Below are 26,882 nucleotides of genomic sequence, written 5' to 3' on the forward strand. Positions count from 1 at the left end.
AGTGCCTCACCTGTTTGTTTCATTTGAAGAATCCTGTCAACTTTTTCTAGTTTTTTGTTTTTTATTTATTTGACGTATTTGGCTTAGCGCATTTCCGCTGAATAAAAACAACTGAATGTTTGCTGGCCAGATAAGAAGATAGAAAATGGAGCTAAACTGCAAGTTTTGCTCATGTTAATTGTGTTGACAGAATTACAGTATTGCACAAGGAGGCATTAGATAAAAAGCTTTGGATATCTCATCAGAAGAGACATTGCATGTAGCCAGGTCAGTTCTTTTCATATTATTTACTATCTATTAATGTTAAGAGGAGAGTTAAGGCAATGTCACTTTTAAACTATAGAAGGCAAAGGGCATGTCTCTTGCAACTGTAGGCCCCAGCATAGGGTTAACAGCACACTTCTTTCTAATAAATCTGGTTAGCCGTGAAGGTATTATGGAATAGAAAGCTTAGTTATCCAAATTAGTTATGCACCTCTAGTAGCCAATATTGATTTTATGCAAGTTCAATTTGAACCCTATGGTTTTAATTCATCATCCTTTTACATTTGTTAATATTAAGTAATAGTAGTTAGGGGCTACAAAGGCCAACATTGTGAGTCGTGGTAGGTAGGATTATCTAACAGATCCTTAACAGGAAAACCTATCTGTTGTTGTGGCTCATTTTGCTTTATTTCTAGATTCACACACATATATATACATTCCCTCCTTTAAGTTGCCTAGCTTCCCTGTTTACATACGGTTGTTAACATCCTAAAACCTGTTCGAAATTCCTAGAACAACAGCGTCAGAACGACTACACATAGCTGTTTTATTATGAATTCCTTTACCAGGTGGTACTGCAAATAAAAGTTTTCTATATGCGAAGCTCCAATTCTTATACATGTTTATTTTATGAGCATGATATTTATAAGCATCCCTAGGCTTAAATTTAGTCATTTTAAGCATATATAAGCGTTATGTGAAGCCGAAGATAACATTCTTAAGTTTTTATGTTTTGTTTCGTTAGCAGTTTTTTCTTTATTCTTTATATCTGCATTAACCAGTGTGTCTTAAGATTTAAATTGCAATTAATGATGCTGAACACAATTAGACTATTTTGGGCCTGAACATGATTTTCATAAGCCTCTGTAAGCCCCATTTTATAATTTCAATTGCTTATATAAAAATTTATAAAGATACTTGGGAAACATGTAAGAAACATCACCAGGCTGAATTGTCAAAAAGTGATGTTTTTTATAAGGTTATCATGTGTTCTAATAATTAATTGATTAATATAAATATGCTCTGTATGAGATTAACAATACTTCCATCTCGTTTCAACTCTGTCTCGATTTTCCGTTTCCAAAAAGGTAGGACTGATATACTAGACCTGATCAACCATGGCCGGCCTCCTTTAACACTGAAGAATTTAATAATGTAATTTAGCCAGGCCAGTTAAGGAACACAAAAGAGACAACTCTCACAAAAATGAAACTTTAAGCAAACAATTCTTTTAACTAAATAGCTTATAATATCAATCTGAGTATCTGCAAACAAATCAAAGATGTTCCAATTATGATGGGCTCTTAAGTCGAAAAGCCTCTTAAAAAGGAGTTTAGCTCCCAAGACGATTTCATCTAAACACTTATTAGGGTAACATTATCAAACATCGATGTTAAATGCAATTTTGTGTCAAATTAGGCTACTCTTGTGCCTAGGTACATGACTTTTTGTCAATTTAGAACAATTTATAACCTTATTGGCTGATCCCTAGATCCTGAGCGATTGGTGGTATAAAACTAGACAGGATTTCCTTGTAATTCTTCTTCAAAATTAAGGAAGTGCATATTAACTTTATCATGCTTTTGCTATGACTTTATAACGTTCACTTGTTGTGAGAATAATAAATACAAATTCTGTTTTGCAATCATCACACAATTTTGTTACAATCATATAAATTAGATCACTGAGTGTTTGGAAATCAGGAAATAAATTGTTAAAAACGATCCTAGATGCAAAGTAAGTGAAGGTATAAATATGGTCAAGCTTTCCATTTACGGGAATTCTATTTTGGGAACACCCATAGTGACAAGGGGGTTCTTTAAAAGAAAAGGAAAATTACAGTACATTAAACACTTTATATGTTGGCATTCATTTGGTGTTACAAGAATTGTTAGATTAGGTCACTCTTGTGCTTTGACTGTGATGTTTATTGCATTATAAAAATAACTACTAATTTAATAAAATCTCACATTTTTTTAATTCATATACATGTTTTGAGCTACTCTTATGTCATCTTCAGTCTAAATATTTACATAAAGCTTGTAGTATATATAAGTACAAGGATTAACAGAAGCTAAATTTACAAACAATTTTATGAAAGTATTGGTTTTCGTGCATACAAAAGATTCTGCTATAAATTGTCAACACCTTTATTTCCACTTCAGGAATTAGGTTTAAAATCTTTGAGTACCTCCCTTGTGTCAATGGTCAAATAAAAACCATGAGAGTTTGTCTTGCTGGAGTCCAATGTGAGAGTGTTATTATGGTTATAACACAATGCCAAACATAAATAAACTATGCATGTTACACGGTTTTTTTTATAAGAAACCAGTCTATAAGAAACCTAGGCTTGGAAAGTCAAAAATTTTAAGAAACTTTTAAAAATTTGAGCAGGATGAGATAATCTTCAACATTAAGAAATTTATTTTCATATAACAGACAAAAGGGTGGACAGAATAAAAAGAGTTTCTCATAAAGTAGAATAAGAACACCAGTAATTAGCATGTACCTGACGCTCAGAACATGTTGATGCGCCTGACGCTCAGGGCATCTCTAGTGCAGTTGTCATGTGAATAAGAAACATGTGCCTGACACTCAGGGGCATGATGAAGCATCTGAAGATCAGGGCATCTCTCATACACCTGACGCTCAGGGTATGAATAAGAAACCAGTCTATAAGAAACCTTCGGCTTGAAAAGTCAAAAATTTTAAGAAACTTTTAAGAAACTTGAGCAGGATGATATAATCTTCAACATTAAGAAACTTATTTACATACAACAGAAAAAAGGGGGCAGAATAAAAAGAGTTTCTCATACATGCATCTATTTATCACAAACTAATTATTGAAATTTTAAACTCCAGGCTCAACGGACTGCTTAACATACATGTGTAACATGTACTTTGCTTACCAATTACTCCAGCTCATCTATCTGAAATTTTGTTGTTTTAGAGGGATAGCCAATTTCCTAACTACGATAAAACTATGTTGCATTACTTAGTATTAGTGACATTTTCAGCCATTTTCAGTATCAGAGTACATCTCTCCTACCAAACACAAATGGAATCCTCTCACAAACTTATCACCACATGATTTTAGTTCATAGGACAATAACATTCTTAACATTCATATCAAATTTCATTTGGAGTCTGTAAGATCTGGTTAGCCAGGATGTGACTGTTATCGCAGATATATTCACTTAATTACAATGTTTTAGAAAACTGGTCTAATAATATTGCCAATGATTAATAAGATCACTAGGCTATGGAATGTGAGGCTTCTTTAGTGTGTTCAGTGTAATTTGATGACATATTTAAATTGTCTTAATATTATTTAACGTTAACAGTTTCTTTATTCAAAATTAATTTTTTTTATGACTGCATTGTGTATTATCAGCTGTGAGTGTTGGTGCAAAAAAGTGTGGCAGTGTCAGTCGATTACATATGTGAATTTATTATTGTGTTATTACATTGTAGTATACATAGTGTGTTTCTTCTTGTTCCTTTTTACAATATGGGGCAATTTGGGTGTGTTGGGCCTCCTTCGTCAGCCATTTAGGCAAGTTATGTGTTGATAAAAGTCATTGTAGAAAAAGAACACAAGTAATTAGCATGTGCCTGACGCTCAGGACATGTCGATGCGCCTGACGCTCAGGGCATCTCTAGTGTAGTCATCATGTGAATAAGAAACATGCGCCTGACACTCAGGGCATGATGAAGCCGCTGACGCTCAGGGTATCTCTCATACACCTGACGTTCAGGGTATGAATAAAAACACCAGTAATTAGCATGTGTCTGACGCTCAGGACATGTCGATGCGCCTGACGCTCAGGGCATCTCTAGTGTAGTCATCATGTGAATAAGAAACATGCGCCTCACGCTCAGGGCATGATAAAGCCGCTGACGCTCAGGGTATCTCTCATACACCTGACGTTCAGGGTATAAATAAAAACACCAGTAATTAGCATGTGCCTGACGCTCAGGACATGTTGATGCATCTGACGCTCAGTGCATCTCATCTGTCTCATGCACCTGACGCTCGGAGGAAGGAGGCACCTTCATTCCTACCCATTCCCCAAAAATTTCCATAAATAGTCTACGCATACTGAATGTGTTGTATCAACTCATTCCAACAGAAATACATTGTTTCTATCAATTTGTGTTATTATTCTGGAACCCAAAGCAATCAATATCAAGATTTTTTGACCTGATCCCTTGCTAAGGAAAACCCATAACCTAACAAAGCAACTGAGTTATTCTAGGGGTTAATTAATTTGTTATCCAAGTTCTAGGTATTCATTTAATTTTAATGTCTAAATCTTTACTAACAAAATAATATATCACATCACGTAGAGTAGTAGTAAAGTCATTCCTCACTCTGTAGATGATGTGGTAAAACTCTTTTTAGCTAGCTAACAATTCTCGTAATAGCATGTAGTGACATCAATCCTTATTAATGACATTCTAGACAGATGGATAGTTCTAACCGATAGATAGTAAGTTTTCCCACACAACTTTCTTTGTCAATCAGAGATCTACCACTACTATATATATTATATCTAGTTAGATTTAGATTAATATAATAAGAATTTTTCAGATCCAGAGGTAAAAAGTTAATGATATAAGCCTATATATTCATCTTCCAAACAAAGTGTTAACACAGTAGTGTTCTAAAATGGCCAACCTCAATGACGTGCCTAATTTCTGGGACATTCGATCCATTTAAATTTACAGAGTTTTTGGCGCCGTAGATTAGTGGTTATAGCTCTCGTACTCTGTGCGGGAGACCGGGGTTGGATTCCTCTTGACAGCGATTCAACATGGGTGAGTGAATGTTACCATAGCCCTGGGTTAACCCATGCCATGTGAGGGAAATTGGGGAGATGGCTCCATGTGTGGGCTGTTGAATGTTGCCAGGAGTTGTCTAGTAGGGTGTGCGCCCTAATTGGGTCTGTGTAGCTCAAAATGAGCATTAAATACTCTAGGACTCTCCATCTAAGCCATGGCCCCTCCTGGAAATAATAGACAGGAAATATCCCTCGATATTAGTGAGACTAGTCATGTAAAATATGCACATCCATCTATCTATCTATCTATCTAGTGATCCTTGTTATTTACTGTAATTATAATTGCTAGACTAGGTCCTGTGGTTACGTGCACAATTCGTGTAGTATTATGGTTTTTTATATGTCAAGTATTATGATATTGTGTTTATTTAGCTATAGACTGTTATTTGCTTTCTATAGCTATTGTAAAGTTTTACGTGTCTCCTTTGTATGTATGTATGTATGTATGTATGTGTGTATGTATGTCATTGACGCATATAAGCCGGTACTCTTAATGACTGACTTTTTCCCATAAAATACCCACACTAATTTGGGGAAATTTGGGGATGCTGGGCTTCCTACGTCGACCATAAAACATTTGGACAGATGCTTGTGTAAGGCTTGTGTATCTTATTATTACTTGATATTATATCACTTATTATCATTACAGTGAGGCACATCCTTTTATGAATCCTGATATTATTATGTGGTAACACATGCTGGGCCAATACTGGACCAGCTTGTGCATTCTACCTTTAGCTCATGATTATTGTAAACATATGTTTATTGGGTGGAGAAGAAGACACCATATGTGATTATCAGTTTATAGTGAAGAGCAAGTGTACCTTTATGATTAAAGTGGAAAGAGAAACAAATATTCTTCATGCATGAGAATAAAATATTAAATAAGTATAAATAATAAGTGATAGGTAAATGTATAAATTAGTTGTGAAATGTACCTCGTGAATAGAGGAAATGAGTATGTAATTCATGCATAAAGAGATCTGGGTCATGCCTTGGAAACCATTATTTTATATAACAATATTATGATACATGAGGACAAAGCTTGTGGAGGGCAACCAAAACGTGCATACTCTAAGGAAATTACCCTTTTGGCCTTGGGCAAGCATTTTGGTGTGATTAGCTTGTTATGATTACTATAGCAGCATGCGTTATCTGTCCTACCTTACTCATTTATTTTCTTACCTGGCATCCCGATCCATTCCCCAAATTTACAAATTGCGTTCCATGCGTATGATGTTGTATACTAAAAATGTGCCATAATACAATATTCTAATTAATAAGGGTCTGTTTACTGAGTAACTAAGAAAATTAGTAAACACACAAATTTAATTATGAAAACTTTATTTCTGTAAAATAAATATAGCGTATCCATGCCTAAACTCTAAACACGTTTTTCTCTCACTGAATTTATCTCCAACAAAAACACCCACCAACGCTCTATGTTTTGTCGTTTATGAAGTAAATTGTTCTCTATATGAAGAGAACAATTTACAACACTGCAGATTCTTTGAGGCAACCGATCATTCACTTAAACTGGATCATTAAAGTACTTTTAGCTCCAGACAAGCAGCTCTAACTCTGAACATGGTATATTTAGTTAAATATATACCTGTTTTCTAAATTTCAGAACTATAAAATAACTACATGTTATTTTACGCTTTTTTTGATTTTATAATACTGGTGGTTCACCAGAGAATCACCAGTATTATGAAGCAACCACCAGAGAACCAGCTGTTTTTTAAGTAAACACAAAAAGACCAGCAGTAACAACCATGTGAGAAAAACAAACTTATATTTTCTGCCGGATGTCACAATGTTTCTCCACAACCTAAATTCATTCGAACTTTACTTTGTCTACCAAAAGAAAAAATGTCTCATTAGTTCGTTATTTAAAATATTATTTTGTTTTTGTTAATTCTCCCGTGTGGTTTTAAAAGCCTTCTGTCTCAACTGTTGCATAAAGCCTGAGTTACACCAGACATTAACATTTCAGAAAATGGGCCATGAACTGTTGTGTACATTATAAAATGTTTCACATACAAGCTGGTAGTTGCATTTATTTCGTTTTATCTATTTAATTGGTCGTTCTTTTGTGGTCACTTAAAAAACTTGCTGGTTCTCTGTTGGTTACTACAAAATACAGGTAGTTCTCTGGTGGTTACTTCAAAAAACTGCTGGTTCCTGCTGATTACTGCTCATTCCTACTTTTAGTATCTACAGTTATTTTGGCCAAAAAACATATTCATACAAAAGTAGTTTTTATTAAAACTAGATATGTTCAGAGTTAAAAGCAAAAAACACAGAGAATCCAGTCAACCTTTTTCTCTTGTCTTGAGCTAGGTGCATTTGAACTGTCCATACTATCATCAGAGCTAGAGCATCTTCAATGACTTTCTCATCTGTCTCGCTTTCTTCCGTTCGACTCATTATATATTTTTTCCCCGTATATTTATCTTGCAGTATATTTTTTCTATGGGATCTTTTTGTTAACCCACTCATTCCACCTCCTATATCATCTCTATTGTTCAGCTGGCATTCTTTGTTCAGGTCTACTTAAGATGAAGTGCTGTCCATGCCTGCAATTACATTACTTGTCTAAACTTTTAGTTTCTTCTGCTCCTTCACCTTCTTCTTCTTTTTCAACTTCTGCTTATCTTTTTCTTTCTTCTTGCTTTCTCCTTCTTTCTTACACCGGGACTTTGCTTTTTCCTCTACCTTTTTTAGGCCTAATTTTTTTTTGAATTAGAAATACTTTAGTGGAATTGGGTATGGATACTTCGTAGATTAAAGAAACTCATAAACGCCATGTTCCTGTTCCCAACTTTTGTCTGCTAAATTTATTTATCTTAAACCTGTAGTCAACCTAACTCTTGTTTTTAGCACATGAAATATTTTGCTCCTTATTTCCTCATTCTGCCCAACTAAATTCAGGCGCAGCATTCTCTTGCACCTGCATTGTATTTACTATACTGGCTCAGGGTATATACGCACATATCCATTATATACACAATATAATAGCCAAACATTCCCTAGCAAATAAAACATTTTTACTACCTTTGTAGAATGACCATTTGCTTAGACTAAAAACTTGCTGCTTGCCTTTAAGCGGCAAAGTTTTAGTCTAAACTTAACAAGTGCAAAGAAAGAGGCTAAAACACAGTAGCACATCTGCCCAATTCCATAAAGGATATTCAGTGGAATCCAAACCAGCATGTTGAAATGATGCTGGTGTGTCTTAAAAAAGGAAAGTATATAAATTATGTTGAATAGAATCTTTTGATATTTTATTTTATTGTCAGACTTATTTAGAAAGTAGGACATTTTTACATTTTTGTTGTATCCAACGTCATAACAGTAAATTTTTGAAATCATGTAATATAACTTAGAAAATACTATATTTTTTAGTTACAATTATATACATGTAACACTGTTTCCAAACTGTTATGGCTGATATCCAAGTTACTCAAGAGGTTGTTGTGGAACTGAATAATTTTTACAATGTTGATTTATTTCAAAGAGGGTAAGCTTCTTTTTTCCTAGTTAGTCATAATAAGGGAATTAACAATTATTTTCGCATTTTTTGAAAAACATTTTGCGCCTAAAGGGAACCTGAGGTATAAAATGATATCGGGCTTATATTATAGAGCTTAGAAAGTTAGCTAACAAGTCTTTTTAAATTTTTTAAAGAGCTCTTTTCATTTTTAAGATATTCGCATTTAAAGACTTTAAGTCCAGCCTGTTATTAATTGTTATTTCTTATCTAATAGAAATTGTTTTATATTTACTTTTTTCACAACAGATATTATCAGTTGAGAATCCATGTAGTGAATCCAACCAAATTAAGCTCCATCATAGAGTGTGAATTAGCAGAAGAAAATGAAGGTTAAAAATTATTTGTAATCCATGATTTTTTTAGATTTTTCTCTTGATGAGTAAAGCTGAAACATAAAAAAAAGTTTGGTCCGAATTATTATATTATTTATATATATATACATACACCTGTTACCCATACCACTTTGATTTTTTCTTTAGCTTCAAAAGCTGCACCGTGTTTGTTTAAAGCTTTTGTTGACAAGCATTCGCATTCAGGAATCTCAAAAACATTTGAAGTTTATTACAAACATGAAGAAGTTCCAATCAAAGATAAATTTGTCTTTAAAGTGCACATGTTAGTTGATGGAAGCAAGGTGAAAACAAAACAATAATTCTTTGATCGTTGTGAAAATATTTTTATTTTTTATTTTCACATGAAATTTTGCATTATAAAGTTGTTTATAATTCCAGCAATATCTCTTTACTTTAGCTTGAGTCTCAAATCCCAAGAAAATTGGATATTGTTATTGATTTATATTTTGTGGAATGTTCACGCAGATAGTAAGTATTAGGGCAAAAAGTGATATCTCACACATTATTTGATACTTTGTTCTAATGTAATTCATTTTTCTTTTTTAGTCCAGCCACGCCTAAATCATTGGACTTAGCAAGCTCTCAAGCTATAATTTTGCATTTGCCTTTTGGAAAAACATTTCATGCATATCGGCCTGTTCTGTTTGATTATTTTCATCTTGGTGCAGTTACATTTACTGTACACTCGTGTTTGACAGCGTTTCGTCAACCATGGTCTGCCTCACTCAAAGCAGTTCATCCAATTTGGAGTGGAAAATCTGGAAATGTTCGCCAATATTGTTACAATGCATTGTTTGGGAAGTCAAGTCAAATGGCACCAACACAGAAACTTGATAATAGACAAAAATCCAATGCATCATTTTTACATAGAAAACTTTGTTTGCAGCTGTTAAGACTTTATGAGCAACTTTTAACCTACTACCATTCTGCGATATCATGTTTACCTGATTATGCCCAAATGAGATTGAGCAAGGTAGATATCAATGGAAAATTAGATGTTCTAAACACTGAATTTGATTTACTAGCAACAGCAGAAGAAAATTATACCAGGATGGGGGATGACCTTTACCTATTAAGTACTGAACTTTCAATGTTATGGTTGCAATTTATAGAACAGTTTTCATTTGATGATTCTCTACTTGAACACTTGATTAATGAGCATCATATACTTCGGAAAAATCATATGAAAGAAGCGTTTTTTACCGAGGAACATCCATGGGAAGCGTTGTGTACCTCACTGGAATTAAGTACATCTCAACAAACAAAAATGTCGAATGCAGTTAAGAACTCTCTGTACTACCAATTAATACCACCTGTTAACCTTGAGTGCAACAGTTTAGATGGTGATAATACTACTATGCCTATTATTTTTGAAGATAAATATATTCCTGGAAAAAAAGTTGATCAAGGTTTGTAAATAATTAATGTTAAATGTTAGCAGTTGTGAATAGGAGTAATCTAAAAAGTGATTTTGTGTAGCTGCAACACGAAGGCTCCCTTTACCTTCACATTGCACAAGGTATGACGTATATTTTGATTTTTTGTAGATTTAAAGAGGGGTTCAAGTTTTTCTATGACTGTCGAGGAGTCAATTGTTGGCGATGATTTTGTGGATATGGATGTCAGCATAGAAGGTTAGGTTGTAAAAATTATAATAACTAAGGACGTTAACAAATAAAAAAAAATAAAAAATAAATAAATATTTCAGACTAAGAGTAAATCATTTAATGACTGAAGTATAATATTGCAATTTTTGAAATATATAGATTCAGCTGGTCATGTAACGAAATTAAAAACCTCTGATGATGAAAAAGATGGAAAAGATGAAAATGATGACGATGATAATGACGACAATGGATTCACTGTTGATGAAAGTTGTTTAGAACCCTATGATAAATCTAGAACTGATTCACTACTTCGAAAAAGTGAAATGATAAAAAAATTTCAAACTGGCAGTGATCAGTGGGAGTTAAGCAGAGAAAAACTGTCATACGCCAAAAATGTAAAGGAAACAGATTTAACTGGCTCCGAATATTCACCAAAAACAGAACATTATCATAAGGAATTGACTTCTACTACTTCGAATACAGGCTCCCCTCTAAAAGAGTTAAAGTCACCGAATTTTCCCAACAAAGAAACAGCTGTATTTTATACTAGTTTTGATGACGACGATTCCAGTGTTTCAAATCGATCAAAACTGCCATCTGTTGGAGAAGATGCTCTAACACTTGAAGAGCTTGACATAGACAACGAAACAGCGAAAGAGAAGCAAAAGCTAGACATACCAAAGAAATATTTAAAGAATTCAAAGCTTGCTATTGGCGAACCACCCTCGCCTTCAGATCCTCCCAAACCAAAACTATGGAGTTGTTTTCCAGCCCTTAAAACAGGTTCAAGTAAGCGCAACTCATACAAGATGGTTATGCAGTCTCCACCATATATGCCTGCACCAAAAGACAGCTCAACAAGGTATATTCTTTGGAAAAATTTCAAACTTAATTACAACACATTTAAATCAAAATTATATATATAAAAAACGTTTTTCGCTGAGTATTGCGTTTTTTGAGCTCACCCTGAATATGCTTAATCAACTAGAATCCGCGTTTTTAGATTGATCTAGCTTAAGTTTTCCTTAAAATTAGACGACGCTGGGAACTACTTATCCTTCTCATTTTAACCCTTCACTTGCTCAATTTGTAATTCTAATAAATAATTGTAAACAGTAACACACAAGAAATATTTTTTTATTTTGTATTTAATTTAATCTTACTTGTACCTGATTTTGTTGTTGATCTTTTGTTAAAATGTCGTCGAGATCTCCTTTGATTTGTTTAACACTAACTCACTAATATGTCACAGATTTCAGAGAGCTAAAGACACACTTGAAGCTACTGTTTGTAATTTACCTGGACATCGATACAGGTGAGACAACAGAATTCTTTTGTAGGTATTTTTTTAAATCCTTGTTGTTTTTAGTTAGCCACTATTAAATTTATTGATTGCATGTTGCTTTATCGGGGAGTATTATCAGTACGATGGTAATTAATGATAATTTATTTTCATTATTTTAGTTTTGTGTCCAATGCTATTACGCTTTTCTTTTTGTTACAACAGAATATATTTTTCTTGGGTTTATTTATTGGGTGAAAAAAATAAATATGTTATGTTGATTTGAAATCGTTTTCAACATCACCAAATATCATCACCAGATAGTTTTTTATGCTTGTTTTGTCTCTTTTATTCAACTTGATTAATATACCTCTTCACTTATTAGCCATCTCACTGAAGCAACTACAGTGAGACCATACTTCTCAGAACGTATTGTTGCGACAACAGAGAATGTCCATCTTGTTGTGTGTGTTCACGGACTTGATGGTATGTGGTTTATTTATTTATTTCCATTCCAACGTTTCATTCATTCATTTAACGTTTCATTTCATTCATTCATTGCCCAAACAAATTCCAACGTATAAATGTTTTTGTGATAAGATTCTTTTTTTTTAATCTTTTTGACCTTATTAACCGTTATGAAGTGTTTTGATTGATGTTAAGGCTGTGGACATACTGTACCAAATGGCATTTTAACTGGATTAAATATTTAGCCTGCCAATATAACAAAAATCCTCTAAATAAAAAGACTCGTTCTCTTGAACATCTCTTTCATAATTATTCCTGTGCCTAGTTCTTTATTTTAACTTTTCCCTGTTCCATCTGTTTTGTTAGTTCTTGAACTAAGTTGGCTTAATTTCTCACAGCGAATTTTATTTTTACGTTTTATTTTAACATTGTTAATATTTAATTAGGAAATAGTGGTGATCTGCGTTTGGTGAAATGTTATCTTGAAATGGCTTTACCGAGATCAAATTTTGACTTCCTCATGTCAGAAGTGAATCAGGTTAGAGTAAAATAAATTGATGTTGTTTATGCTCGTTCGTATAAAAGTGTGTTGGACTTTAACTGTGCACAAAGGTTTCACTTTAGATGTGTTTTTCTTCCTTTTTTCTTACCACGTTCTTTTGTTGCAGGATGACACATTTTGCGATATTGACGAAATGACGTCTCGATTAGTGCAAGAAATTTTGCGCCATATTGAAGAGCAAAACTTGGAAGTGGTAAAACTGAGGTAAGTAAAAAAACATGTCGTAAAAACATAATGAATGCGATTACATTGTTTCACGCGAGTGCACACATTTTTAGTATTGCGCGAAGCTTACGGTAATGACAAAAATTTTTTCCCAAGTTATAAGTAAACGTTAAATTTTCGCTTAAATTTAATGTTACCTTATCGGCAATAAAACCGGCTAAAAATCGTAAAAAAATTCGCATGAAGTAAAAATGGATTCTTAACAATCATATATGCAAAGGAGATCTACCTTTGATTTAATTAATTTTATTTTTGCCTAATTAATTTGGCGAAAATTAATTTTCGCGAATCAGTTATTTCGAGATTTTCCTAAAGATTTTTTTCTCGGATGAGCTATTTTAAGGTTGCTTTCCAGAAATTTTTGTCACGAATATGGTATTTTATGACACCTAAGTTATTTTTAGACCTCTTCATTAAGATAAGGTAGCCTTTAATTGAACTTGCTGTTTTTACCATCAACAACAAAAAAAGAAAGTTTACCGAGAAAAAGTTGAAAAGTAAAAAGTAAAAACAGTTTATTTTAGCAAAAAAGGCATTTCTAATACCTATGCGAAGATTTGTTTTTGCTGCTTGCCCTTTTTTTCGGATTTTTTCGCGCATATTGCGAATATTATTGGACGTACAATGGTGGATGCGGAAATTTAGTCGAATGCGTCCGGTTGTACCATCAAGAAACATGACGTCGCTAAAAGCAAAAAATACATTTCTTTATTTTTTTCAGCTTTGTTGGTCACTCTTTGGGGAACATTATCATACGCAATGCGGTTGCAAATTCATCACTGTTTGAATATCGAAACAAACTTCACACGTTTTTGTCACTTTCTGGACCTCATCTTGGCATGCAGTTTCATACTAGCAACTTGGTCAGCACAGGTGTGTGAAGGTGTAATCTGCAAAAATAAAGTCTTATTAGATCAGTTGTGAGAATGAGTTTAAATTACAATCATCAATTCTGTTTTTTAATTATTATCTTTAGGTATGTGGTTAATGCAAAAATGGAAAAAGAATGGTTCGTTGGTGCAGTTAGCGTTAAATGATTCCAGTGATCCTCGTGATACTTTTATGTACAGATTGAGTTTAACAAATGGTGAGTTCGTGTTGGAACTTTCGTGGTCCGTAATTGATCGCCATTCTCAATTTTTATTTTTTATTTTTGGTGGATTTAGAGCAAAAACGCGAAATTAAAGGGTTTTCTGCATTTCGCGAAAGTTTTATAGGAGAAAAATTCGTGAATTTTTTATGAATAAACCACAAGAAAATATATTTTCTCTGCTCGTTGGTTGACTGTCGTCCGCAAAAACCTACATGAATTGACAATTAGCATTCGAGTATTATACAGTCAAATCTTTCCATACCAAAATTTTATAAAATTTTAAAAAAGTTCTTCGCTTCTCGTCACAAACGAATCGTTAAGTTAAAATGATAAAATGACACTATACTCGTTTTTTTTACTCGTAGGTTTCCAATACTTTAAAAATGTCCTCCTCGTAAGCTCAGTTCAGGACCATTACGTCCCGTTTCATTCCGCACGTGTCGAGATGAGTAAACAAGTGGTGAAAGATCATTCTGAAGGAAGTAAGTACTTGTAGTTTTTCACAGCTGGCCATGTCTAAGAATATATAAACCAGGAGGATTACTACTGGATCAATTTTTTTTTTCTGTACACGCTTTTGTGAAGTCAAAGGACTTGTTGATTGATTTTTGATTTTTAAATTGGATGCAAAAATGCTCAGTGGTTGCGTTCCTCACGATTTCTATTGACTTGCAAAAGGTATTCGGAAAAGGGGTTTACAAAAATGCGTGTACAAATTTTCACGAGGAGATATTTTCGCGAATTTTGCCCAAGTTCGCGAAATTAAACCCTCGCGAAATATTACCAAATGGGAAATTCGCGAAAATGAATCCTCGCGAAATTTTTAAAATGCCTCGATTCGCGAAAATAAATCCTCGCAAATTTTCGAAAACCATTGATTTGCGAAATAAATCCTAGTGAAATGCAATTTTTTTACCTTGCCAAAATAAATCCTCGCGAAAATTTGTACACTTGAGGTAGATAACCAAAAATAGTATAATAGTATTTGTTTTATTCCGTTTCTTGTCCTTGAGGCAAAATATGTGATTGCTTAGGGGTCTGCATGAGGTGGAAGGTAGGCATTTTGTTATAATTTATTATAAATAGGTTGGTTAAGGGAATTCTACCAATTTTCTTTTAAAAGTGATACCTAATTTTTGATTTATTTTGCACCAGGTCGAGTGTATAAAGAGATGCTTGACAACATTATGAATCCATTGATGGTACAAGAAGAAATTAACATCAACAGATACAGTGTTTATCATCCCATGTCGTCCTCGGCTAACACTTTCATTGGACGCGCAGCTCATATCGCCATGTTAGATTCGGAATTATTTCTAGAAAAGTTTATTCTAATAACTGCTAGTAAGTATTTTGCATAGATTAGAAAATATTTTTATATTTATTATTTTTTAGACATAAATATATACAATATTAATTTATGATTACGTAAACAGTAGTCTTCTAGTTTTTGTATTTTAGCTTGGTGACACGAGATAAAGAAAAACAATATTTTCGAAGGGGTATAGTTTATGCACGGGAGGGGCACAAAAAGTTGCGGAATATTTTTTTCGGTAAACGAGACTTTAATTTATGTACATACATATTATTTTTTGTTCTTATGAGTTGGTTTTTCCACGACATTTAAATTGTATAAGTTTTATATTTCGAACATTTTTATTTTGGAGCGTGTTTCTTTTTCTACTTCGTTCGACACTTAAGCCACGAGACTACGATCATTTTTCTGGTGCATGCAGCAAAATCTCATTCCTTTATCCTCATCCAATTTATCAGTGGCGCCCTATCTTGCAACAAAAAAATTTATCAACAAAAATGGCATTGGAGCAAAATACACATCAGTTTACAAGATCGCAATACTCCAACGGGAACGAAATCGCTGCGTTAGGTGATGGCTTAAAGCCACAGGGATACCAGGTAACGTTGTAAGGCTATGGTAACAGGTTTACGTTACTCACTATCGCCTGAAAAAGTTGCTTCGTGTCCCGCTGGTTAAAGTGGCGATTTGAACAGGGCTGTTTTCACAATCGCTTTCGCAAACTGCTGCGATAGAGGAAAACCATTTTTTGATATTATTTGTGCCATGGATAAATTTTGTTGCAAATGTATAAAACATACTAAAAATGCAAAAAACTGCAGCAATATCGAATCAATTTTGATTCATGCTGGGTGAGGTTCTACAGCTAACTAGGATCCCTTTTATTAACGCCGCTTGTTTTTTTGCAAGAAAAATTTAACCTCTGTTGGAAACTAGAGTTTTCTACTTTTCTGTGTCGACATTTTTTCTGGACTGTATAATGCAAAGTAGAAACGGTTTCCATGCTCGTGTTTCGACAATAACACGCATTCAAAAAAAAAAAAAAAATGTCCCGAGTTTTATCCTTTAAAGCGAACAAGTGAAAGTTAAAAAGGAAAATATGTAATATCCTTTACAAAATATATTAACAATAAAAATTTTTCATAAAAGTCTCTATAAAATATACTATAAAAAAGCTGTAAAATATACAAAGAATTTTTAATATCTTGCTTCTTAAGTTTAATTTAAAAACAATTTTAAAATGAGAAGGCTTGAAAATTTCTCACACCAGGGTTAAGCATGATTCGAGAGGAGAAGAGTATCAAAGTTTTAAGTGAACCTGAAGTTTCTAAAACAGTACGCGTTTAAAATATTTCTTGCTTTGAACACCTCATGCGCTTTCATGGCTTACAAAACGTTTTGCATAATTCAAAACAAAAGTTAACCAATTTTCCTCTCAAAATACCAATTCTCAAACTCAAAATACCAAAATACCAATGCAAATTATTTTCCACCTATATATTTTCGGAAAAAAAAGAAAAGAATTTGTTGCCGAAAAAACTATAGTCACCTTTTCTCAATTGCGTTTTTCACACATACAGGTGTCGTTAAGGTACCGTGTAATTCACGATAAAGAATTTGGTAATAACATATATTAAATAGTTATATCTGGAAATAAATATTCATATACCAAAATAGTTTTACTTCTTCGAGATGAGGCTATAAAACAAAACAAAACTGAGCACTGGAAACAAGGTTGTCAGTACCACCTGACGTTGTGACTATAATAAGGAATTATATCAAGATGAAGAATACTTTTCTTTCGTTGTATCTTGCGAGATTATCTGAGTCTAAAAAAAAATAGAAAACGTAACAAAACAATCATAAAGAAAGTCTACTTAAAAACAACGGCTCAAGTAACATTTTTAAACTAAAAGAAGATTTTTGATCGAAGATCGATCTCTCATTTCTAGCTTGATTTTATTTCTTTATTATTCCAAAATAGCATTATTGTTTGAGTGTTGGGTGTACAAGCTGAGTGTAATCACGTTGCTTTTTATAGGTTTTCGCCAAAACAAGAGCAATCCCAAAAAACAGCCATGTTTCCTCTAAATTTATTATTTTTTAAGCACATCTTTTTCCACCGCAAATTTATTTGTAACCTGGAAAATAAGAAATCTCTTCGTGTGAGGACGACATCACATCACAATTTGTCAGTTTATGCTTCATGCTTGTGTGCATAAGAGTAAGTTAAAGAGTAACGCCTTTGCTGATTATGATTTGAAAGAAGTTTATGGCGCGCATTAAAATATACACTGTCAAATGTTTGTTGGTACCTACCGGAGCTGTGGGGACGCTGGATGGATGCTCAAAGTACAGATACTGTGGTACGTGCGGTTGCATCAAAGCTGGATAGGTGGGTGGATGCATTAAAACAGGTTGTCCAGGTCGATGCATCAGTGTAGGTTGTAAAGAAGAGGAAAAAATGGGTTGATGACCCTGTCCTTGGAAAATATGTGGCGGTATCAGTCCAGAATGTACAAAACCTTGATTTAAAGCAGGCTGTAGTAGGGTAGGTTGGCCTGGTATTTGTAAAAATGCTGGATGACCTGGCTGCATGTACACACCTGTGGGGATTAACATCGGTGTTGGAGATGGTGCTAAAAAGAACATAACTTATAGCAAAAGAGCAATACAACTTTTAAATTTCTAAAAATTTTCCTCGCCTTGGATACCGTATTTCCTCTAAAGAACGCCGCGGCGTTCTTTACAAAATGCAATTTTTAGGTGCGGCGTTCTTTAGAGGGCGGCGTTCTTTGGAGGGCGGCGTTTATTACAAAACCATGAGTGAGACAAAAAGCAGAAGTTGACGTTAAGTATTTTCTTTAAGATTAAATATAGATAACAAAAGAATTAAACTATGAAAAGTCTATTAAACAATGTCAATGTCAATGTCGCTATCTCCGTCCGAGTCTTCGTCGATAACATGAAAGGACTCATAGCTTTCATTTACATCACAATCGTAAATTTCAAATGGGTTGTCAGAAGATTGGTCTTCTTCCAATGCCTCAGTTGCTTTTTTCATTAAGGTAGCACCAGATGAACAGGACGATCCTTCTTTAAAACAATGGATTTGTCCATCCTCTGATCCATCAAGAGCTAAATTTAAACCACACGACTTGAAAGATTTGATAATCATTTCCGTGCTCAAGCCATTCCATGCGTCTAAAACCCATTGCACTAGCTTTCGTCGCGATAGAGGTTTCTGGTTTCCTCCTTTTGTGAACTGTTGAACACCTTCAACCATCCATTCGTTATAAAGATCGATCATCCGACTCTTAAATGGTTTATTCCATGAGACATCTGGTGCCTGTATATATTTAGTGCAGCCACCGGGAATTATGACATTCTCAATTCTGCCTTTTGACAATTCTTGTTTCACGGAATCCATCATGTGGCATTCAAATGAATCCCAAGCTAAGAAGCGTCGATTAAAGGAAAACTTTCCTAAAACTGTTTGCACATAGTGTAAGGTGAGTTCCTCGTTCATCCATGCATTTTTTGAGGACACAACTACGCATTTATTTTTGAATTCAGTATTTAGTTCTTTGCATTCGCGTTTTGCACCACCAAAAACAATAAATGGTTTAAATTTACTTCCGTCTGCCTTTGCTGTCAAGCATACAGAAATTCTGACCTTTTCATGACCAGTCGATTTAAGCATAATTTCTCGTTCGCCACGCTGTGACACCGTTGTAGGTGCTGTCATATCCGCCCAAACAGCAGTCTCGTCCATTGCAAGAATCGAACCGGCGTTGAATTGGTATTTCTTTGACATTCGGCGGACATGTACTACATACTGCACCAACCTGTCCACAAGATACGCTGGATCCTTTTGAACTGTTGTCGTTCTACGACGTAATGAAAGACAATTTCGTTTCATGAACTTTTCCAACCAACCTCGACTAGCCTGGAAACTATTTTTTGCAACAGTGTCCTCTCCAGCTTTTTCATCGTGCATTGCTTTTGCTTTTCTCATTATCAGTTTTCTCGAAACACGCAAAGAATTAGCTCTCCTATCATGTATCCATTCGAGCAAATCTTCTTCTAAATCAAGATTCTTGATTTTGCAACCTCCTCCTTCTAGTTTGAATCTTTTCGCTGCTCCTTGTTTCAACTTCTCCACATTAGCTCTCCATTCTCTTACTCTTTTTTCATCGACACCGTACTTTCTTCCTGCTTCGCGATTTGATGTACTAATTGCGTGATCAACAACTGTTGTCTTAAATTCAAAGGCAAAGCTTCTTCTTTTTTCCCCTTTATGGGATATTAACTGCTTCTCCTCGTTGTGCGACATTTTTCTAATGAACTTTCACTTACAAACATAAAAGTGTGTAAGGTTGATATATACAGATTGGGAGCAATTATCTTGTAGTATTGTTTACTGGTGTCAACTTTTTCTTTAAACACTATTAACAATCCAAGGGAGTGTTATTTTCGACGAGATCAAAAGCGCGGAAAATGATTTTGAATAGAATTTTTTCTCTATAAGAAAAAGTTCTATTTTTATCAATCGTTGATTGCACGCTCATACGAAATATATGATAGCTACACGTGGAAGTCAGAGATTTGAGAAGAACATGGCTCGAGTGATTCCTAAAACATTTGAAATGTATTTCATCATTAAATTCTCTACAAATATTCGCGGACATCATGTTTATAAAAATATATGGACACCCATTATAGGAGAATCTTTGGTTTGCAAAGAAGACAAGAGAGTAGAGGCTCAAGAACTGGACAAGAATGCAATTGGAACGTACAAACTCATGGACGGCAACGAAACCTTAGTGGGACATTTGCCAATAGAGTTGTCAAAGCTGATATCGTTTTTTATTGAAATTGGAGATAATCATGTAAATGCGACAGTTACTGGGAAACGAAAACGAGAGATTGGTTTGAGTGTACCTGCAAAGTTCATTTGTTTTACATCTAGCAAAAGTTATGCTAAAATTCTTCACGGTGAACTGTTAAAGCGTAAAACTAAATATTCGTATTTGTCATTAGATGTAGAAGAATTTTGTGAAAGAAAACAGATCAAATTGATATAAATACCAACCTTTACTTTCCCTATTAAAATGGGTTTTTTCTAATAAACGCCGCATCTAAGGTGCGGCGTTCTTTGGAGGGCGGCGTTCTTTAGAGGGCGGCGTTTATTACAAATTTTCATATAGAAGTGCGGCGTTCTTTGGAGGGCGGCGTTCTTTAGAGGGCGGCGTTCTTTAGAGGAAATACGGTACTCATTGGTCAAAAAACATAAAACCTTTCCTAACCTTAAATACTCATTGGTCGAAAATCTAAAAAAACATTTCCTCACCTTGGATACTCATTGGTCGGAAATCTAAAAACATTTCCTCACCTTGGATACTCATTGGTCCAAAATCTAAAAACATTATTCGTCACCTTGGATACTCTCCAAAATCTAAAATCATTTTCTTACCTTGGATACTCATTGGTCCAGGTACTGTAATCGAACTTTGTTTTCCAGCAAGTAAAGCATTTGCTACGTCAAAGCCACCATGATGAGCTGCAAGCATGCTGATACTAGGTGTAACCATGGGAAATTGGTTTGCCATTGTAGACATCAAGCTTGTTTGTCGAGCTGGCACCATTAGTTGGTGAGGTGACAGGTATTGGGGGGACATTAAAGGTTGATAAGTCGAACCACGTAAAAGAGATTTATCATTACCGAGGGTATCGTCTGCAACAGAATAAACTGACGTAAACTTATTTGTAGTAGTGCTTCCTTCGATTTTTACAGGTATAAGCTTCAAGCCGCCCTCTCCAGACACAGGAATCAGAGGTATGGTACCCATTTCAGTGTCGATACCAGCTAAGGATTTAACAGAGGTATCACAATCATTTGGAGTGTTATTTAACGCATGCAATGTGATATTGCCACCGATGATCTGATCAAGCACACTCACAGGGATGTTAACAGTAACTGTTTGTTGTTCCGCTTCTTGAATAGGCGATCGACAATCAGAGGAAGTTATAGGACTTGACCTGTTGCTTCTTGATCCATCCGTACTTACTATCTCAATGTCATTTTTAACAGGACTGACATTTATACCATTTGGCGATGTGGTTTGCTTCGAAGCAGATGCAACAATCGGCACCGGCAAAACGGGTGGTTGCATTTGGTGACTAACAGATCTTTCCTTCTTCAGTTCGTCTGCCGTAATATTCAAAGGTATAGCTTTTATGTTTGAAGGGAGTGTACTTAGAGCGAGAGACGATATTACTGGAATTTCATTATGATGAAGGGGAAATTTTGTCTGATTTAAACCAAGCTGCATTAACTCTGGAGGAGGGTGCAATGAATATTGTAGTGCTGTATGAGGAAATGAAACCGCTTGTGACGCGAGAAGTGAAGGGGTAATGGTTGAAATAGGCGTTGACGAAGCAGATTCAGAAACGGTTTTTGCAAGAAATGTTGATTGACGAACGGTTTGTTCAAGCTTCTGAAGTGGATTTCCTATGTAAATAAAATATTTTAGATCATCGTTTGGATGTTTACTTCCATCCGCAACTCCCTTAGGCATAAAGCAGTAAAAAAGGTAATAAGTCATACCTTCGTTGATGCCCGCCTCATGTTTTGAAGTATTTAGCGCCGCGGGCGCATCATCTGCTTCAATGTTCTCGCTCATTGTTGTCGTACATGCGGGGTGAAGATTTCGAAGAAGCGATGCGGCTATATCATCTCGATGGAATTGCCTTCTTTTAAATATTCCCAACTTTTTTCGTTCATTGATTTCCAAACGTTCTAAAGTGATAACACCATTGCATTAAACACCCACATTAATCCATAACGGTAAAAATCAAAACACAAGTAATACGGTATGGCATGGTATGCAGTGTACAAAAACTTTTAAGTGCACGAAGTGTTGTGGAATTACCTTGTGTTCGTGCTTCTCCGCCGGTCCAAGTTCCTGCAACCATTGGAAACCTTCTTGTTTTGGGTTTCTTCACCATGATGTTCGTGTTGGCGAATTTTTCAGCTAAATGTGTCGAGTCGAGTGGAATTATTATTTACGTTTAGATCAGCCAGTTAAGCTATTTGCTATAGGCTTCTTTCTCTCATCAACTTTAAGCTAACTTACATCTATTAATCTTTATTGATGATATATTTCTTTCGCGTAATACCTTTTGATGCAGTACATCTAAAATTATCAACGATACGTTTAAAAACAAAGAAATTATTTAAAAAAGGTAAGGATTAATTAAGTTCCTACCTATTTCCTGTAATACTTTGAACTAAAAGTACAAAGAATATTTAGCAAAACATATGTAGCGTGTCAATAAAAAATAACAAATGTAAACTTCAATAAATTATTTTTACTCCACTTAGCCTTACAAAGTGTCAATAGCCTAGACTTCACATGAAGCGACAACATAAAAGTTTCACAAAAGAAAAGTATTCAAAAACCTTTTCATCACTGAGAAGTTCTACTATGGCTTGGTAACATTTTTCTTGTGCTATCGCCAATGCTGTTTTATGAAACTGAAAATAACAAGAAACAATTTTAACAATTCATGCAATTCCTCACAAAACTCTCTCGTCTTCTTAGTTTGATTGATGTAGAAGTACCTAGAAATTTTGTACTAGCTACGTATATTTGTAATCACAAAAGTAATAATTTTGCTTCTCTTTTTAGACTGTTTTTTAAATTGTAATTTATTTGTTTTTATAGTGGAAATCTAATGATGGGACATAATTCTCAAAATTGTAAATACATTGTTTTGGAAAAACGATGTAGATTGTGTTGTGGTTGGTAAATCCTGCAAAGGTTTCAGTGATATACTTTTTTCATGAAGCATAACTGTTTGAAATTTATTTTCGACTTTTTTAGCATTTCCTTTAGTATTAGCTAAGCATATTCCGTTTTTAACATTGACATTGGGAGGAAAGAGAAGTTTAAACCTAGGAGAAAAGCTGAAACTGAAATTCCCAGTAAAATTCTTCAAGAGTGTGAAGGAAGCAAGTAACCAGTAAAAGTTAAAATAAGCGTAAAAATAAACAGAATTACTATGTAAAAAAGTATTATGGTAAATACTAGGAGGCAAATTTCTCAAGGTCGTTTTGAACTTTTCATGGTTCAACCGAAATACTCTCGTTCTCAATTTTTCCAAGGTTTTCAAGGCACGCCGTGTAGAGACAGCATCAATTTATAAACTTTCAACGCAGTAATAATATTCAATATATTCCTAACCTTGTTTTTCATGTCTGTCCTAACACCAGCCTTTAACAAGAGCAGACAAATATCAAAACTGTTAGCTTCTACAGCCCAGTGCAAAGGTGTCATCTTCAACTGAAATTAATTAAGCATATGATTATAGAGGTTCTATTGAAATCCCACAAAACTTTATTTTTATATAGCTTTGAAATAACTTCACAAGAAACAAGTTACTAACTAGATAATGCTTTGATTTTAAGCATTGACTATTTTAAACAACATCTCTCAATTGCTTGCTTGCAAAAAACTTCTGTTTACTGGTGCTTAATTTGAACATTTAAAACAAAAACCACCTCCTCTTATTTTGAAATATAGGCAGATATTTAAAAACAACAGGAAAATACGAGAGAAAAGCACAAACCATATCAGCAGCATTTACGTGGGCACCTTCGTTTACCAACATTTTAACAATCTCAAAGTGACCATGTTGGCAAGCAAAGTGAAGTGGAGCCTTGTCAACCTAAAAATTCAAGGTAAGGATGGCTTTGAAAGTAAATGTACAAGAAGCGTATTGGTAATAGCTAGCAGGAGAGATAAACAGAAGGAGAAGCATCGTATTTCGTAGCTGTTGATATCTATTTAAATTTTGTATTGTTTTAAAAAACAATTGAATCACAAGCTAGTCTCGCTCTTCTGAGTCTATCTGTTCAAAATATGTTCAAAGTGACTTTCTTCTAACAAACGGCGTGCAGGAAAGACTAGTAATTTGATGTCGATTCATTGTGCTTATTTCAGCAGTTAAACATATTTTGTAAATATCTTGTATGTTGGTGTATCAACAAATAACATGTTTGAGAAGAGAAACATTTGTGCGGAAGGACTTGAAAATCGCCTTTTGAAGCTTGTCTACTGATTTATGAAAATAAATTAAAAACGGCTGCAAAGGGGTTGCAATACGATTAAATTCCAAAGTGTATTGTCAGATAAAAAAAAAGTTGATAAACAAACTAGAAATGTGATTTAATTTCTCAAATTTTACAACATTCGAAGATAAACTGTGAACTCTGTGGTCAAGGTGATTGGAAAGATGGTACAACTATGCGAGAGATGACATGATGGCTTAGCAATTTTGTGTTATTGAATTACAAAATAGAACTGTTATGGAAGCTGTAAAATTGCAACTTGTAATATCCATTGGATGTATAAGTTGTATAAGGGGGGTCCTTAGGAATAAATGTTCTACAATAATATCCGTCTGGTCTGGCTGAAAGTCATAAAACAAATTTACAACAGTTGTCTCTTTACTTACAAATGTATAAACAAGGGAAAGAACATTTTTTCACTGACAAATGTAGATAAAATATTGAGAAAATAAATAAAGTGTTATGTTCACTTCTCTTGGTAACTCAGTTGGCAAAGAGAGAGAGTACGTTTCATGAGTTATTTATCTTCTAAAGCAAGTAACTCTATTCAAGGAGCTATTTTAACATTTTCGTATTTCTTAATGGATAAATTAATTTGACTAGAATAGTCGAATTAATTTAGCAACGGTAGTACACTCAGAATCCATTTTGAGGTCATAAAACAATTGCTAGGGATTAAATTTTGATTTCAACTAGAAAGTTTCCAAAGTTAAATATTTAATTTCAGCTTTAAAGTTGATTACAATTAGGAGGATGGTGAGAGAGATAAAAAATATTAAAAATTTGTTTTCCAGACTGTGCCATATTTATTTATGTCTTTTAGAAAATTAAGTAAAATTTAATAACCAATCATAGTGCGATGAATAAAAACAAATGAGTGCGCCATATTTCAAATTTCAAATAATTACACGCAGGAGCAAACAAACTTTAAAATTAAAGTAATACAAGAAAGATCACTTAAGAGACATGCCTAGCACAATGGAAATTAAAAAAGATGTTTCTTAAGTTTATTTTTCATATTACGTGATATTTATTTGTGTACATAAATTAGGTAAATTACACTAGCTATTTTTTCTTAAGATAGGTATCATAGTTAGAATTGCGCAATGGAAAAGGCAGGGTATAAGCTTAATTGGGGGCTTTTTATACACCTTATGACAGTATCTGAAAAAAAAGGTAGATCTTTTATATATAAATTGTCAGGTTGGGGCGTAATTATGTAAGACTTTTCAGTAACACGAAGTTTGCATGTATTTCAACGATAGACAAATTATGTATACTGCTACGTACATGGATAATATGGCTGATTAATGTTCAATTACATGTAACATCAATAATAAATGCCCATAAAGTTGTTGTTGTGTGAAGTATGTAAAGAAGTTTTGATAAGTGGTTAAAAGGATACTATTTTCTCCTTAGCATACAATATAGGAATGACTGATTTCTAAATTGGACACCCTGGTAGTACACTTTAAGTAGTCAAAAAATAACTTACAGCACTTCAACATACTGCAGAAAAAGCATAGGTACCTTTGTCCTGCCATCCCGGCTGATACCAGATTTTATCAATATCTCAGCGGTACTTGCATGTCCATAAATGGCAGCTAGATGTAGAGGAGTTGTTCCTAGCTAAAAAAAAACAGCAATAATACATGTGAGAAATAAACAATATCTGTCTGAAACTAAGATTTTGATATTGGGAGTGCTGTGCTGATAAAGGGCTTTTAAATTGCACAAAAACATCACCAACTATTTTGTCCACTTTTGTTGTTTCAGCAATAATACGCTGATTATATTGACGTTAATGACAAGACTATTTTTATTATTATGCACCTACCCAATCTGTAGTTAATGGAGCACCATTGCACATTAAATTATTAACTTCATCTGTATCACCAAGGCGTGCTGCTTCCAGCAAACGTTTACCCAGGTCACTCACAATTTTAGTACTGTTGGAAGTTCCATATGACATTGCATTATCTTTGTATATATGTAAAAAAACATAAAAATATAAACACACAAATAAATTACTTTAGCTGGTAAAACTTTGAAAAACGTTGATATTGTCAGGTGTACAAATAGCTAATCAAAAGCCTTTTACATAAATAACTAAACCTTAAATAAAAAAACAACAACATTATGTCTGACCTCACAAAACACATACTTTAAAGGACTTG

General features: G+C 34.1%; 2 protein-coding genes across 3 annotated transcripts; one reads left to right on the forward strand and one right to left on the reverse strand.

The window, feature by feature from the left end:
- Nucleotides 1-108: 108 nt before the first annotated feature.
- LOC130654777 (protein FAM135A-like) lies at nt 109-15,920 on the forward strand. 2 transcript variants are annotated; one of them, XM_057457400.1, is made up of 17 exons: nt 109-267; nt 8,517-8,631; nt 8,911-8,993; nt 9,144-9,298; nt 9,415-9,485; nt 9,564-10,426; nt 10,565-10,651; nt 10,784-11,486; nt 11,877-11,939; nt 12,292-12,392; nt 12,821-12,912; nt 13,043-13,140; nt 13,883-14,034; nt 14,138-14,248; nt 14,620-14,736; nt 15,410-15,598; nt 15,716-15,920. In XM_057457400.1, exons 2-17 carry the CDS (start codon nt 8,555-8,557, stop codon nt 15,721-15,723), a joined length of 2,970 nt encoding a protein of 989 aa, XP_057313383.1. In that variant the 5' UTR covers nt 109-267; nt 8,517-8,554; the 3' UTR covers nt 15,724-15,920. The 2 variants fall into 2 exon arrangements, with proteins under 2 accessions (XP_057313383.1, XP_057313382.1); XM_057457399.1 differs by having other exon boundaries at nt 15,410-15,920.
- A 1,045-nt stretch (nt 15,921-16,965) lies between these two features.
- On the reverse strand, nt 16,966-26,882 carry LOC130654778 (uncharacterized). Its single transcript, XM_057457401.1, has 12 exons — nt 26,543-26,882; nt 26,236-26,334; nt 24,204-24,302; nt 23,819-23,917; nt 23,035-23,109; nt 22,841-22,862; nt 22,709-22,768; nt 22,505-22,606; nt 22,180-22,371; nt 21,046-22,083; nt 17,889-18,208; nt 16,966-17,398 (listed from the first exon to the last, which is right to left on the reverse strand). Exons 1-12 carry the CDS (start codon nt 26,675-26,677, stop codon nt 17,348-17,350), a joined length of 2,292 nt encoding a protein of 763 aa, XP_057313384.1. The 5' UTR covers nt 26,678-26,882; the 3' UTR covers nt 16,966-17,347.

The sequence above is a fragment of the Hydractinia symbiolongicarpus genome, chromosome 8 (genome assembly GCF_029227915.1).
Source record: "Hydractinia symbiolongicarpus strain clone_291-10 chromosome 8, HSymV2.1, whole genome shotgun sequence".
In the NCBI taxonomy this organism is placed as follows: Eukaryota; Metazoa; Cnidaria; class Hydrozoa; order Anthoathecata; family Hydractiniidae; genus Hydractinia; species Hydractinia symbiolongicarpus.

Coding starts and splice junctions, on each gene's coding strand:
- LOC130654777 (XM_057457399.1), top strand. CDS start 8,555: ATGGCTGATATCCAAGTTACTCAAGAGGTTGTTGTGGAACTGAATAAT. Junction 10,427..10,564: donor TGGAAAAAAAGTTGATCAAG/GTTTGTAAATAA, acceptor GATTTTTTGTAG/ATTTAAAGAGGGGTTCAAGT. Junction 14,249..14,619: donor CAGATTGAGTTTAACAAATG/GTGAGTTCGTGT, acceptor TTTTACTCGTAG/GTTTCCAATACTTTAAAAAT.
- LOC130654778 (XM_057457401.1), bottom strand. CDS start 26,677: ATGTCATATGGAACTTCCAACAGTACTAAAATTGTGAGTGACCTGGGT. Junction 23,110..23,818: donor GGACAGACATGAAAAACAAG/GTTAGGAATATA, acceptor TGTTATTTTCAG/TTTCATAAAACAGCATTGGC. Junction 22,863..23,034: donor AACTTCTCAGTGATGAAAAG/GTTTTTGAATAC, acceptor TTGTACTTTTAG/TTCAAAGTATTACAGGAAAT.